At 37.4% G+C, this 16,417-nt stretch overlaps 1 protein-coding gene across 3 annotated transcripts; it reads left to right on the plus strand.

Annotated features, from left to right (window-relative positions):
• The first annotated feature begins 574 nt into the window (after positions 1-574).
• On the plus strand, positions 575-15,571 carry LOC120746475 (immunoglobulin lambda-1 light chain-like). 3 transcript variants are annotated; one of them, XM_040051888.1, is made up of 4 exons: positions 575-682; positions 774-1,099; positions 14,344-14,377; positions 15,066-15,571. In XM_040051888.1, exons 1-4 carry the CDS (start codon positions 643-645, stop codon positions 15,386-15,388), a joined length of 723 nt encoding a protein of 240 aa, XP_039907822.1. In that variant the 5' UTR covers positions 575-642; the 3' UTR covers positions 15,389-15,571. The 3 variants fall into 3 exon arrangements, with proteins under 3 accessions (XP_039907822.1, XP_039907820.1, XP_039907823.1); XM_040051886.1 differs by lacking the exons at positions 575-682; positions 774-1,099 and adding exons at positions 8,206-8,428; positions 8,525-8,850; XM_040051889.1 differs by lacking the exons at positions 575-682; positions 774-1,099 and adding exons at positions 11,619-12,093; positions 12,177-12,493.
• Positions 15,572-16,417: the final 846 nt, after the last annotated feature.

Raw genomic sequence — 16,417 nt, forward strand, 5'->3', positions numbered from 1 at the left:
TATATTTGTAGACTGGCAAGTAACATTACACAATTCTGTATGCACAAAACCTCCTCACAAATTATATAAAACATCACCAACTCTGCAACATTGTGTATGTGTCCTTTCTATAAAATTGATTACCTTGATAAAAGCATTGAATTAAAAAGATTCTTTTTTACTTTTTAGTGAACAGAATAATTTTACAGTTAGTGCGAAAGTCGTCACTAATGTAACCTTTAGTGAGGTAAATATAGAAGAACCTCAACATCATCCAAAAATGTCAAAATGTCACATTATTAATTTCTAACAGTCTTCTCTACAGTGATACATTTAAATGTAGAAAATTTTAAACCAAGGTTTAATTTTTGAATAAAGCACAAGATTAAGTATCAAATGTAGTGTAATCCTGTCTCATTTTGGATGTGGAGAGAGTAACTATTCCAAAATTCAAAACAACAAATAAAAACAAAAATGAACAATGGAAAAAAATAAGAAGATGACAAAACATTACCAACACCATTGAGAACACTAACAATATTAGTAATACAGGCAAAAAAAAAAACAAAAAAAAAAACCTCCAATGCTCCTCCTCCTGTTAGTTGCATTAAATAGCTCTTCCACCATCACCTCTCCACTGAGTTCTTAGCCCACACTGACAACATGCTGGTGACTCTCTGTGCTCTCATCACTGCTCTAACATGTAAAGAGTCTAAAATATACTGAAGAATAGACCTCATGTTACAGTTAAATGTCAGTGTGTTTCTCTTGACTCCATATCTTATTGTTTGCAGGTGTGAGTGGTGTGACGGTGCTGACACAGAAACCTCCTGTTTTATCAGTGAGGAAAGGAGAGACAGCCACCATGGACTGTAACTTGGGGACTGTTACTGGCAATGTTGCTGCCTGGCATAAACAGATTCCAGGAGGAGTTCCTCAGTTTGTGCTGAGGATGTATCATGGCTGGAGTTCTCCGGACTATGGCTCTGGATTCTCCTCTCCAAAATTCACATCCACTCATCAGTCAACAACAGATTATCGTTTGATCATCAAGAGTGTGGAGGAGGGAGACTCTGCAGTCTATTACTGTCAGACATGGGACAGCTCTGCTGATAGCGGGGTATCACAGTGATTTACACTGTGACAAAAACTTCCTCACTATTACTTCTGCTTTTTGTGCACAAACTGCACCAAAGGCACACAATTAGTTCTTAAACATTGCTCTGTTAAATTTATTCATTGCATTTCTTTCATTTGCACTTTCACTTTAAATAAACAAAGCACCAAAATAAACACAAAATATTCACTCATAAAATCTCACACCATCAGCTTTTAATATTATTGTGGTGTAAAATATGTTCGATCATAAACATTGTCAACAAATTAATTTTAAATCAGATTTCAAGCTGTAGCCTCTAGTTGCAGAGAGAAGAAGCATGTTAATGAGGTAGAAAGAGAATGTAAATATATTCTCTTTCTACCTTCACCTTGAGTGAATTTCTCTGTGTTTGTGTATGTCTATTGTTTTTTCTTCTTTTTTTTTTTTTTTTAGATAATCAATGTATCTAATTTGTTGTTATGAAAGAGGAATATACTGCTTCACTGAGTGAATGGGTTAAATGCAGAGAGGAATTTCCCCATGGGGATCAATAGTATAAAGTATACATTATTATTATTATAAACCATATAATGTCATGTTATGGCTGTGATAGGCAGGATTACGACCCAAATGCAGGAGAAAAAAAACTGAAATAAACACTGAGTTACTTTTTTGTGACTCATTTTAACGTTTATCACAAATTCACAAATTTGTCATGGTCCTGGGTCGGTGACCCAGCGCCTTGAGTTTGTGATTATTATTTTCTAGTTATTCAGATTTGTATTGGTTGTTGGGGTTTGGTTGTCGTGTTTATTTTCCCTACCTGTGCCTCCCTCTGTGCTCTGTACGGGTCCCCGAGTTTTGTGTTGTAAAACAGTCTGGGTGTTTCCTGTTTTACTTTGTAGGTCTGTGTCTCGTTATGCCCATTAGTTCCAGCTGTGTCCCCTCCTGTGTGCCATTTCCTCATTACCTGGTGTGTGTATTTATAGTTGGTGTCTGCCTGTGCTCCTTGTCGCGTCGTCTGTGTTTCTCTGTGAATCTCCCGTGTAGTCTACATTATTCCATGTTTCTTCGTGACTCTCTGCTCCTCGCTCCATGTCCTCCACTTTGTATTCGTTTTCCCAGTTTAGGTTTATGTTCGGCTCTGCCCACACCTTGGTTTTATGCACTGTAAATAAAACCCACTTGCACCTCCGCCATTGTCTGCTATTGGATCCTCCTTTCTCACCATCCACACGACTGCCGCCCCAGCCGTGACAAAATTATCAGATAAACCAAATTACATGTTCTCTCAATCAATTTGGTGCAGTTCTCACAGCAGAAAAGCCCACTGTGCATGCTCGTCTCAGAACAGTTAGGACACTTTTAATAACACAGACTCATCTGTGCAAAGGACACTTCAAGAATGAAACTGTTTCACATTTGTCAAAACATCAATAGTCAGTCAATCATTTAAACTCTGTGATGAATGAATGTAAAACTTTGACTACACTACAGAGTCATCAAAATGTTTAGTTTTTGTTTTTCTTCAAAATATTACTGACCTTTGATAGAGTTCTGCAGAGAGTAAGCTTAATGTAGAACAAAAATGAAATGTGAAGAATGTCTTTGAAACTTTACATAACTGATGAAATGGAGAAGAGCAAAATAATACTCGTCAAACTCTATGCATGAGAAAACAGACAAAGAAAACACATAACAGTATAGTCCAGGTGGAAGTTTTCCACTTAAATAAAGCCTGCAGACGTGCGGTGAGCGGTAGCTAACATTCTTTAGTCCAAACACACAAAGACAACAGACAACCAAGCTTGATGGAGCCCCTGCATGTCCGCGGGTCAGACGGTCAGCAGAGTCTCTCTGAGTCTAGCATGGCTCTCTCCAGGAACAAAAGGCAGTACACAGCTGTTTCACACCTTAAGGTTCACACTCCCTTGCTACTTCCCAGAGTCCTCGAAAAGACAAAAGACTGGTCCTCTGGAGTTCCTGTTTCCCCCAACATCCTTACTACACCCCCTACCATTTGTCTTAAGTATGAGTGTCAGACATGTTAAAATCCAGTGGCACCAAGGCATTACAATAACGTGATTAATACATGAGTGAAAGAAATTCCTATACACCAGTAAAGTCACACTACATTCAGCAACCACTTTATTAATTATGCCTCTTCCACTGCTCGCCACAGTCATCCAAATATCTAACCAGCATTTCACATCAGCAGCAACTCAAAGCATTTAGGCATGCAGGCATAAGACTGCTGAAGTTCAAACTGAGCATCTTTGAAAGCCCATCTGACCTTGAAGCAGATGGGCTACAGCAAAAGCAAGAAATTGTAACAGACATTTTAAAGACACTACTCACATGTTTAACTGTTACATTCTAACTGCAGTTTAACTGAAGTGTTGTTAACATGCAGTTAAACAAAAATCCAAAGCTATACTGAAGTTAGACCATCTTCATTTACATTTAGTAGTGATCACAAACATATTTATAAAGGCAGAAGGAAAATGTAGAAAGGTGAGGATAAGGACACTAGTGATAAATGTTTGATACTTTTACAACCACTTTTCAAGAACATTATTTTTGTCAGACATGGGGATTAAACATGATTTTGGTAATCCTGATGGTGTGATTGATTGTAGTTATTGTATTATTAATGTATATATTTTTCTATCATTTGTACAAATTCATGATTAATATTGTAGTAAATAATTAATATAGATAGCTGTGCAGTCAAAAGGGGTTTTATTTACAACACCGGGTGTGATAATTAGAAGACGGTTTTGTCATGAGGTTGATGACAAATTGGGGGTGAATGAATGTCAGCGTGAGGCTTAAATCACTCTGGCTTGATTGCCTGCAATTGGCTCCAGGTGTGCAGGAACTGGAGGAGGTGGCATTCCCCTAACAAAACATACTTTATTATTGATGACTGATAAATAAAAAGAAAAAAAAGAATACAATACAGTTCTAGAATTGTGTTGAATGGGATTATTTTACAACAAACTATTGCCAATAAATGTAATTGTCATGGCAGGTTATGTCGGTTATGCCGGTGTGTTTGTTGAATGGACGCAAGTGAAGACACAAAGGGATATGGAACTCAGGGGTAAACAAAAGGCAAGCATTTTCTGTGGCTGATAACATGAACTCAAACGAAGGCAAACAGGGCCGAGAGCTAAATGAAAACCTAAACTGGAAGAACTGAAATAACTGAGACAGAGATGAGACAGAGGAACTATGAATGGACTAAGACAACTATGATATGGTAACTATGAATACCTGCAGGGAGGTAACACAGATGATCCGACAAAGCCTGAAAGGACACACACAGACTAAATATAAAGAAGGGAGATTAGGGGAAGTGGAAACACATGAGGAAACAGCTGACACAATAGACCAGGGGTAAATTGTTCTTATATAGCGCTTTTGTACTCTTTCTGAGCACTCAAAGGACTTTATACAACTAATTCATTCACCCATTCACACGAACACTTTCTTCTGAGCTCTTAAGTGCTCGTAAGTATCTCCATTCATACACATTCACACTGCGATGGACGCATCGGAGAGCAACATGGGGTTAGTATCGTGCCCAAGGATATTTGGACATGCAGACTGGAGCAGCCTGGGATCGAACCACCTTCTGGTTAGTGGCTGACCTGCTCTGCCACCTGAGGTACAGGTACACACCCAGGGGCGTCGAACTCCAGGACTCGAGGCCCGATGGGTTAATTAAATGATTAGTTCATTACCAGCCCTGGAGAACTTCAAAACATGTTGAAGTTCTAGCCCCGTTCTAGCCAACTTACACTGGCTTCCTATTAAATATCGATTTGATTTTAAGATCTTGTTGTTTACTTATAAAATTCGAAATAATAGGGCGCCAAATTACTTAGCTGATCTCCTCTGTCAGTATAGCCCTTAGAGAGCACGAAGATCATCGGGTCAACTGCTCTTAGTGCAACCTAGATCTCAGCTGAAGACTAGAGGAGACCGTGCCTTTGCTGTTGCCGCACCCAAATTATGGAATAATCTTCCTCTTGACGTTTGCGCATCTGATTCTATTCAATCTTTTAAATCATGTCTAAAAACTTACTTGTTTAACCTAGCATCCGAGGCTAATTAGAGTGATTTTCATCCGGCTCTGCATTTACATTATGTAATTATTTTATATCTGTAATTTATATTTTTTATATTGTGATTTTATCTGTGTTATGGTATTACTGGGAAGCACTTTGGTGTACTTTGGTCTTTAAATGTGCTATACACATAAATTTGTTATAATTTGATATGATACATGTTAGAAATCAGAGTAAAGCAAAATGTTTAAGTCATGTGTTTATTTGCAGATATTCAAAGAAACTGCTATTTTTCATATATCAATAAAAGCATTGGCTATACAACATTTGTTTTACTTTTTTAGTGAGCAAGAATACACTTTCAAAGTAGCCACTAACATAAATTCAGAATGACTAACCTGAAATTGTTGCATTTTAGTAAGGTGAAGATATGAGAACATAACCAATGTGTAACCACATTTAACTGTTTAATTCTAAAGAAATGCTCTGAAAATGCCTGTTTTTCCATATTTGTAGAATGGAGAGTATCATTACACAATTCTGCTTGAAAACTCAAAGGGAAAGGTGACACTGGTTCAAAACGTCGGTTATAAATTTGTAAATAAATCTTCACACTCAGTTAGTGAAGCATCACATCTCTCCTCCTCCCTCTCTTCCTGTCCAGGATACATCTGCAGGTCTCGGTATCTTTTATAACTTAATGCAAATGAAGTCGTGTCAGTTCTCTGTAACATTAGATGAGACTTCCCTGGACTATAAAATGTGATTTATATTATTATATTTTCAGGCTGCATTTCACTATAATTTGGTAAATTAAAGGCAGTTTACCTCTTTGGTTTGGTCTATGAACTTCTCATAATAAAATAAACTAAATGGAGTCCAGCTCTGTAACTAATCTTTACTGCAGCTCTACTCTCAACTCTACTCCTTTACAGTTCACTTGGTCTTCAGGAAGTTCCTGTATGCTCTCTCCTCATGAGTATTGTTGTGCACCAGTAGGAACCCGGAATCCACTGGACCAGAGACACACACTCCTCCACCATACTGGAGGATTTGGAGTCCAGGTTTTTCTTCATTCTACCAGCTATGACACTGACCATAGCCATTTACAAAACTAGTGAAGAAACACTCAGAAAAAGTAAAAGGGGAAAATGCCAGTGACTTCCACGTGTAAAATCATTTGTTTTGATTGTTCTTTCATCATTGCCCGTGTTGTGCACCTGTTGTTGATTGAATTAAGACTAAAGCAGCTGAAATTGATTAACAATCTAACAAACCTCTGCTACTTGACTGATCAGACCAGAAATTTAACATACTTGATGCGATACTCTTAAAAAGTGTTTCTTTAATTTTTTTGGAACAGCATATATTTTCTGTGCTTCCCTTTCACTGGATGTTCTTAATGGTTTTTCATAGTTTGGAAATTTTAAGCTGAAAACTTAATGTTTCTGCAAATAATGCTAATATCATTACTGTCATTTTCTAGACTTTCAGACTTTTATGGAATTTGCAGTTGTTGAACACTGTATTTTCTGGCTGCAGCCTCTGTGCTCCTGTGCTGATTAACAACCCCCTCTGCTACTTAACTGCAGCTGGGGCTGATCAGCTAATCAGGCTCTCCCTCTATCAGGAGGTGACTCGGACTGGAGGAGAGAGCTGTGCTGGGAGACTCTGCAGTCTATTACTGTCAGACATGGGACGGCTCTGCTAGCAGTGCGGTATCACAGTGATTTACACTGTGACAAAAACCTCCTCACAGATACTTCTGCTTTATTATCAGAGCTTAAAAGACTCCTCCAACAAACACACTGAAACCCCACCACCTTCAAATACTGTGTTATTTGTTTTGTTTTTTATTTTAATATTAATCATGAAAATCATGAAAAAAGCCAAAAGGGGACTATTCAAAAATACAAAACAGGAGACCAATACTGTATGCTGTTATCTATAGGTAATATAACTTTAATGGAAATCAGACTCAACTCTTTTTTTTTTTTTTTTTTTTTTTTTTCGTATGTCCTGCCTGGCACTGTAGCAATCAGAATTATTGTCTCAAGGCCAAGGAAAATGTCCAACAGATGTATTTTTTGCGAGCTGATCATTACAGCTTTTGCCATAATGTTCCACTTGATTGTCACAGTTTGTTCGATATTTATTATTTATGTATTGATTTATTTTTTTAATTTTAATTATTATTTAATTATTACAATCTAAATGGACAGAACCTGGGGATAGGAAAGACGAAGAAAAGAGAAGTTGGGAAGAGGCTCAAGAGAAGGAGAGGTAAAGAAAAACAGAGAGACAGAGAGAAAAGACACTAAAAATCTGTTTGATCACCTGCTGGGAAAAAAAAAACAAGCAAAAAGAGAACAACACAGTATGGAACCCACAGCAACAATCAACATAAGCATAAGTAACAGTAAATAATCAATATTGAATGTTACTGAGCGGCACACAAGACCGACAAATCACAATAGGTTTAGAGGCAGCAGCCAATCAATGGTGTATGTCTGTGAGTACCTTTTTGTACACACCTGTGTGCAAACAGATATTCACCACCAGCATTGTGCACCACGATTAGAAGAGTTACATCCTGAGTGTTAGTAACAGTGGTGCTCAGTTTCATCAGTTTACAATAATATGTGTCACAGTGATAATCAGATTGTTTAACTCTCAAGATGTAGATGAGAGAAACTTTGTTTTTGTGAATCGTTTGTATTACAGTGATCTGTATTTGAACTCTTTGTTCAGTTGTTCAATATTCATTAATGACGTAACATTTTATAAAATGTTCTCCTAACCCTAACAACTCCGGTTTCATGTGACGTTACATGAAAAGTTATGCATTTTGTTTGACTAATTATAAAAATTTATTCTAACAGTTAATGGGGTTCTGCTCTGTTTTTTGTAAAAATATAAAAACTGGTAATGGTTAAAGCATCAATAATAAATCTTAAGAACATAGAAACCAACTTATAATAATAAAATATAACACCACAATTTCAAGGGAGAGGAGGGAGACATCACTATCAGCAACAATTATTAATACAAAAGCAGAATTACCCTTTACTAAAGTTAAGTTACCCAAAACATCACAAATTATCCAGGTTTAGCTCCTCCTCCTGTCAGTCTCTCTGAGTTTCAGTGTCATATTTAATGGTTCACACCTCCTCTCCTCCTACAGAAACAATGCTATTGCTTTCCAAGTTCCAAGTCTCAACACACAGTGACAACATGCTGGTGACTCTCTGTGCTCTTATCACTGCTCTAACATGTATGGGACCTCATTTATACTTCAGATCAGTAGTTATTTGTAGGATTCATATGTGATTGTGTTTTTAATGACTCCATGTCTTCTTGTTGTTTGCAGGTGTGAGTGGTGTGACGGTGCTGACACAGAAACCTCCTGTTCTATCAGTGAGGAAAGGAGAGACAGCCACCATGGACTGTAACCTGGGGACTGTTACTAATGATGCTGCTCGGTGGTATAAACAGATTCCAGGAGCAGTTCCTCAGTTTGTGCTGTATTTTCATCATAGCTGGAGTTCTCCAAGCTATGGCTCTGGGTTCTCTGCTCCAAAATTCACATCCACTCATCAGTCAACATCAGATTATCGTTTGATCATCAGCAATGTGGAGGAGGGAGACTCTGCAGTCTATTACTGCCATACATGGGACAGCTCTGTTAATGAGCATGTATCACAGTGATTTACAGTGTGACAAAAACCTCCTCACTGTTACTTCTGCTTTTTGATGCTCTTTTTTTCACATGCTGACAAAAGACCCATTCAACAGACTCAGTGTAAACCCACCACCTTCAAATACTGTGTTTATTGTTATTTTTAAATTTATTTTAATGTTCATCAATGAAAACCCACCAACTTTCGAGAGTGTTTTTATAAACACTGAATTACTCTTTTTGATACATTTTAGCAATCATCACTGAAAGTATATAAAATATCAAGGAATATGACGACCACCAACAACACAAGTTGTAACATATATGTACACAATTATGTACGTGTTTTTAAATAACAGCAATTTGATAAATGATTGTCTAAAATTCTGATAACTGTAACATTCCAGCTGCAGTAAATCACATTAATCAAACTAAATAGATACTGTTAAAGTTCAAAAATGCTTCATATGAAGTGAAAATGCAGCAAAATTAAATTTTATCTGGTGCTTCTCTTCTCACTACAATTCTTTTCACATCTTACTTTAATATTAAAGGATGTTTACACCCTCACACTGACAACATGCTGGGGACTGTCTGCTCTCTCATTACTTCTCTAAAATGTAAGACGTTCTTCTCATCTGTTTCATAGCCCATTGTTTTGGAGAAAGACATTTCACTCATGTTCTTTCTGTGTTTGTTGGCAGATGGTAATGCAGTGTTAGTGTTTATCCAGATACCTGCTGTCCACAAGGTTTCTCCAGGTCAAGAAGTTGTTCTCAGCTGCAACATGGTTCAATTATGTTAGATGGTCTAAACAAGTTCCTGGAGGGGTTCCTCAGTTTGTCATTCTGGCAGCTCACTTGGCTTTAGAACAGGTTTTGGTCTGGAAGTCCAGCAGTTCATCTAAACAAAAGGCACTTAGCCTAAAACAGACATAGATACGTTTATCCTACCACAAAACAATAAGAGACGGTACGACCTCTCCCATGCTCCCAGGATGTGGGTGTGAATGTCAGAGCACTCTGAAATGCACACGAAGTCTTTGCAGACTCCTAAGGATCACACATCCTATCACTACACAATCGATTATACACCTCTAAGCATATATGGTTACATTTTTCTAAGCATAAATGACAATCAACGATATAAACCTGACATCATGAACAAAGCAAACAGGGGAAAATCCACATTATTCAGCCAACAACTACTCATATGCAAAATCCTATACAAAAAAGCAGACCTACATTGTATGCATGTACGTATAAGTAATATAAATTTAGACACCAGACTCAACTCTTAAATAGTTATAAAAATACATCCAGCAGCATTAAATGTAAGAAAAGAAGAAAATGTTTGATGTTTGACAACAAGGACATTTGCATTTAAACTAAAACCATTCAAGGAACTGCCTGTAATGGTTCAAGTCTCTGATGGAGCTCCTCAGCATGTAGAGAGTTTTTCAATGAGGACAATTTGTAACAGGATTCTCCTCAGACCGACTAAATTCAACATCATCATTAGACGTGGATTAAGAGTTAAAAGGAGGAGGGTAAGCATTGTACTGCACTGAAACATAGACTCTATTGCGTAGAACATAACACAATCATGAATACTGAGACAAAAAACAAACAAAACACAACTGAGTGACACTACAGCTTTTATGAATTCTGAAGAGTTAACATTTCCAACCATTAATTGTAGAACAAAACACGTGAATAAAAAAATGAATACTAGTGTCTAAAACCAAAATGTTTTAGTAAATGCAAATTAGTCAGTCCTCTAATTGTTGTGTTTAACTCTCAAGATGTAGATGTGAGATGCTGGTATTTGTTTTTGTGACTCAGGAGAACTAAATCAAAACGCCTGTATCACAGTGATTTAATTTGTGAGAAATATCACAAAACTCTTGTGGCTCAAGTTTGCAATAAAAAAAGGCGCCCACACAGTTCTAGTACTAAAATAATTCATAGTTCAATTGTTCAGTATTCATAAATGGCGCAACATTATATGAAATATAATTCAGATCTGGCGTTTGGAGCTATTTTGGTTTTCATGTGACATATGACCCTGAAGGTAAGCGCGTCATGGACAAAAGTAAAACAGTATGTCGGATGTGCCACGCAATGCTCAATTACATTGGTGGGAACTAGTGCGTTAGCGCAGTTAGCTCGTTAAGGTGTTGGCCGTCCAGCCCCACGCACGGGGCGATCCGCGGTAGCTCGTTAACTGAGATTTGCCGTGTTGTGGCGTTAACCTCATTTCAGATTAACGCTGACAGCACTAGTGGGAACACAATGAATATGACTGCACATTTACGCCGACATCATCCTAGTGCAAAGACAAGTGGAAGCAGACAAAAACAACAAGCACGCATGCTACAAACTTTACCCGAGTCATTTAGACAGCCGTTAGCACATGATTCTCCTTATGGGGACCTGATATGTTTAATATGCTGCTGAGAATATAGCCCAGAAGAAGCGTATAGTATAGCTTTTATTTTGGAAAGAGCCTTTTCTCTGTAATAAACTCTCTTTTCCAAAGATGAGTGATTTCTCGATCAGATAGATTTATTTTTTTTATTACTTGGTTGTTTCAGCAACATTAAATTTAAAAACTGTACTTTTGAGTTAAAATATATATTTATAATTTTAATAAATTACAAATTAAAAAAGCATGAACATTTTTTTGTATCGAAAAAATATCGAACCGTGACACCAAAGTATCGAACCGAACCGTGAATTTTGTGTATCGTTGCACCCCTAATACATACATCTTCTTCCACTTATCCGGGGCTGGGTCACAGGGGCAGCAGCCTAAGCAGAGGAACCCAGACCTCCCTCTCCCCAGCCATCTCCTCCAGCTTCTCTGGGGGAACAACAAGGTGTTCTTAGGCCAGCCGAGAGATATGCATATCCGGGGTCTGCCCCAGGGAATCCTCCCGGTGAGACAAGAGGGAACACCTCCCCAGGAGACATAGCAAACAATTTATCATAATAAAATGCAGCAGCACACAATCACCAATAATTATTAATACAAAAACAGAATTACCCTCCACTGAACATAAATTACCCAAAACATCACAAGCTATGCAGGTTTAGCTCCTCCTCCTGTCAGTCTCTCTGAGTTTCAGTGACATATTTAATGGTTCAAACCTCCTCTCCTCCTCCTACAGAAGCAGTGCTCTCTTTCTAGGTCACAGGTCTCAACACACACTGACAACATGCTGGTGACTCTCTGTGCTCTCATCACTGCTCTAACATGTATGGAACCTCATTTATTTTTCAGATTAGTAGTTATATGTTGGTGTGTTTCTCTTGACTCCATGTCTTATTGTTGTTTGCAGGTGTGAGTGGTGTGACGGTGGTGACACAGAAACCTCCTGTTTTATCAGTGAGGAAAGGAGAGACAGCCACCATGGACTGTAACCTGGGGACTGTTACTGACTATGTATATTGGTATAAACAGATTCCAGGAGAAGTTCCTCAGTATGTGCTGAGGTTTTATCATAGCTGGGGTTCTCCAGAATATGGATCTGGGTTCTCTGCTCCAAAATTCACATCCACTCATCAGTCAACAACAGATTATCGTTTGATCATCAAGAATGTGGAGGAGGGAGACTCTGCAGTCTATTACTGTAAGACATGGGACAGCAATAATGCTGTATCACAGTGATTTACACTGTGACAAAAACCTCCCCAATAATACTTCTGCTTTTTGATGCTCTATTTTTCACATGCTGACAAAAGACCCATTCAGCAAACTCAGTGTAAACCCACCACCTTTAAATAGTTTTTGAATTATTTTAATGTTCATCAATGAAAACCCAACAACTTCAGACAGTGTGTTGATAAACACTGAATTACTCTTTTTGATATATTTTAACATTCATCACTGAAAGTATAAAATATAGAGGAATACGACAACCACCACAAATTGTCATATATATGAACACAATTATGTGCGTGTTTTTAAATAACAGCAATTTCACAAACGGTTGTCTAAAACTCTGATAACTGTCACATTCTAGCTGCAGTAAATGACATTATTCAGCCTAAACAGATACTTTTAAAGTTACACAATCAGTTTTAAAAATGTTTCATATGAAGTAAAAATGCAGCTAAATTGAATTTTTTCTGTTGCTTCTCTTCTCACTACGATCATTTTCACATCTCAGCTGAATATTAAAGGATGTTTACACCTCACACTGACAACATGCTGGGGACTGTCTACTCTCTCATCACTTTTCTAAAGTGTAAGACGTTCTTCTCATCTCTTTCATAGCCCATCTTTTTAGAGAAAGACATTTCACACATGTTTTTCTGTGTTTGTTGGCACATGTTAATGCAGTGGAAGTGTTTTTCCAGATACCTGCTGTCCACAAGGTTTCTCCAGGTCAAGAAGTTGTGCTCAACTGCAACATGGTTCAATTATGTTAGATGGTCTAAACAATTTCCTGGAGGGGTTCCTCAGTTTGTCATTCTGGCAGCTCACTTGGCTTTAGAACAGGTTCTCTGTCCCCAGAGGTGGGAAGTAACCAAGTACAAATACTTACTCACTGTACTTAAGTACAAAGTTTTCAACAACCTGTTCTCAAATGCAACATTGAGAGAGATGATAGGAATTCTATTAGCTGTATAAACAAGTTCCTAGAGAAGATCATCTGTATGTTTCTAAGATTTCTCCATTCTGACAGCTCAAAAGCTTTGAAATAAGATTCTCCTCAGAAAGATTCAACTCTACGTCCTCATCAAACATTAATTATCATTTAACTATCAAGTTCGCAGAAATAGAAGACACTGTACTTATCACAATGTGTTACAGACCTCTTGGCAGTACATATGCTTTCTTAGACTCATTCACTTGAGTATAGTCCAATCAAGAAAATTCAGTGTAACATACAACGTTCAGATAATGTCCTATTAAACATTGGATTGCTTATTTTTTTTTATTCTTTTCTAAACTTTAACCTGCTCAAATACAACATTAAAAAAAGCTGAAAGCTTTTATGTCAGCTGGTACAAACAGGTTCCTGGTTCTTCTTCTCATTTCTGAGATTTCATCATTCTCACAGCTCACCTGCCTTTTCAGCAGGATTCTCCTCAGACAGACTAATATCTAAATCCTGACCAAACACTGATTTCAAGTCTATTATCAATCATGCAGAGACAGGAGACTCTGCAGTGAGTTCCTGTCAGACATGGGAAGACTCTCCCAAGAAAGCTGGTTCATAGTGAAGCAGACTGTGGCCAAAATCTTATTGAGAGACAGTACAGCTCTGATTAATGCTGATAAAATAATGAGGACTTTATTAAACCTTGCACAAAACAAGTGACATGAAGGAATAAACATGACTACACAGAGAGAGACACAGTTATAAAATACAAACAGATGAAAGGAATGAGATGTTGACAGTGAAAGTTGGTCTCTACAGGATGTTTCAGTTCCTCTCCCCTCATCAGTGACAGTCAGGAGGTTTTTGTACAGCCATGTATACAAACTGAATCACTGTGGTATTCGGACAAGGCACCAAGCTGGTTGTGACAAGTAAGTACTTTTTAACTGATCATAAAACAAGAGAGATTTTGCGAAAATCTGCTGATGACTACTTAATTCAATATGTTTCTTGTTCTGCATCATTTTTTATGATTTTGTACAATCTGAAATAGTTTCAGGTTGTCTCATATACAGGAGACATGAATGACATGTTTAAAAAATGTGAAATGGGGTCAAACCAGTTCTATGACAGTGGTGTGAAATATGCTGTTTTTTGTTTCTGTTATTGCTTTTAATTTATGTTTAGGTTGGTATTTCAAAAACATACATAGGGCCGTTTTCTCTTTCTTCAATAGTTGTTAACACTGTTACTGAAGTTCAAAATTACTTTGAAGTGATTAGAACTTTTCTTTGATATGAAAGAAAATTACCCACATTATCTGACATGTTATGCAGAAATGTGTAGAATTAAATCAAAGACATCTTACATGGAAAATTAAACAGTGACTAATCATATTTTATATTGTAAAAATACAAAAAGAAATTCAAATGATATGTTGGATCCATATATTTTAGTTCATATTTTATACATTAGTTTTGTTTTCTTCTAACTTCATAACAAATGTTATGTTTATTCCATATTGACTCTTCTTGATTACTTCTGGTTTTATGACTTCATTTCCAATTTCCTTCTTTCCTTTCATTTCTCTTTTTTTGTTTGTCCTTCATGTATTTTCAGGCTCCAGCCTCCCTCCTCCTGTCCTGACAGTCTTCCCTCCGTCCAGTGCTGAGCTCCAGTCCGACACAGCTTCTCTGGTCTGTCTGTCCAGTCAGTCTGTGCCTTTTGCAGATGTGAGCTGGTTGGCTGCTGGGACTCCAGTGAGCAGTGGGATCTCTACCAGCACTGCTGTTCAGAGACCAGACCAGACTTACCAGATCAGCAGCTCTCTGACCATCCAGACATCAGACTGGAACATGGATAAGGTTTATACATGTAAAGTGTCTTTGGGCACACAGACTTCAGAGAAAACCATCAAGAAGTCAGAATGTCCCACTGAATAGTCGAGGACCAGAGTGTGCATTTAAAATCTGCTTCTTTACTGCTTGTGCTGTTTGCTCATTACAGTCTTTACGTGTTAGAAATCAGAATAAAGCAAAAGGTTTAAGTCATGTATTCATTTGCTGGTTTTTAACAAGTATTTTCAGGAATTCATGTTTTGCATTAAATTAATAAAAGCATTGATTTAAAAATGTGTTTTCTTGTGAATAAATGGGAAATTGCGCCACTGTTTTGCACTAACATAAATTGAAGGTGATTGAAATGAACTGTTACATTTTAGAGAGGGGCACACCGAGGAAAACAACACTCATAAGCACAAAACTTTCAATTTTCTTGCTCCCATAGTTATAACACAAGTATATTCTGACATACAGACTAAGTAATATTTGACCACTAGAGAGCATCATTTAATATTTCTTCCTGAGTAAGAGAGAAGGCAAGTGTCACTGGTTTAAAATGTTGGTTGTAGATTTGCAAATGAATCTTCACTCTCGGTTAGTGAAGCATCGCCTCTCTGTGCTTCTGTTTCTTCGTTTCCAGGATGCACCTGCAGGTCTTAGTAACTCAAGTAAATGGCAAATAGGCTCCCTGTAAAATAAAATGGACCTGCTGTTTTTAATGGAAATGTTTCAGTTCATATCATTTGATCATTCAGAGACAGCTGAGCACGGTACGATGTTTGCCTAAACCTAACTTACTGTTAAAGAATATTAATGAAGCCCAGTTATGAAACTAAACCTTTCTGCATCTTTCTGCTGTCATTTGTTGTTTTGCATTGAACATTAAAACCATTACATATAACCAGTCGGTAATATCTAACAAGAACAGAAGTTGAATGAAAAACACAAAACACTGTGCAGAAGACTCAGGACCATGACACATGAATGCAATCCATTCCTTCCACTTTTGTGAAAAGACGTCTCCTTTAGACCTTTGCAAGAAACCCATCCTCTCATAAAGATATCCTTTATATACCCTTTAATTACTCCAAGATACAGCATCATGGGATCTACAGGGATTTTGCCACCTAT

This window comes from Simochromis diagramma, unplaced genomic scaffold (genome assembly GCF_900408965.1).
Source record: "Simochromis diagramma unplaced genomic scaffold, fSimDia1.1 OVJJ01000286.1, whole genome shotgun sequence".
In the NCBI taxonomy this organism is placed as follows: Eukaryota; Metazoa; Chordata; class Actinopteri; order Cichliformes; family Cichlidae; genus Simochromis; species Simochromis diagramma.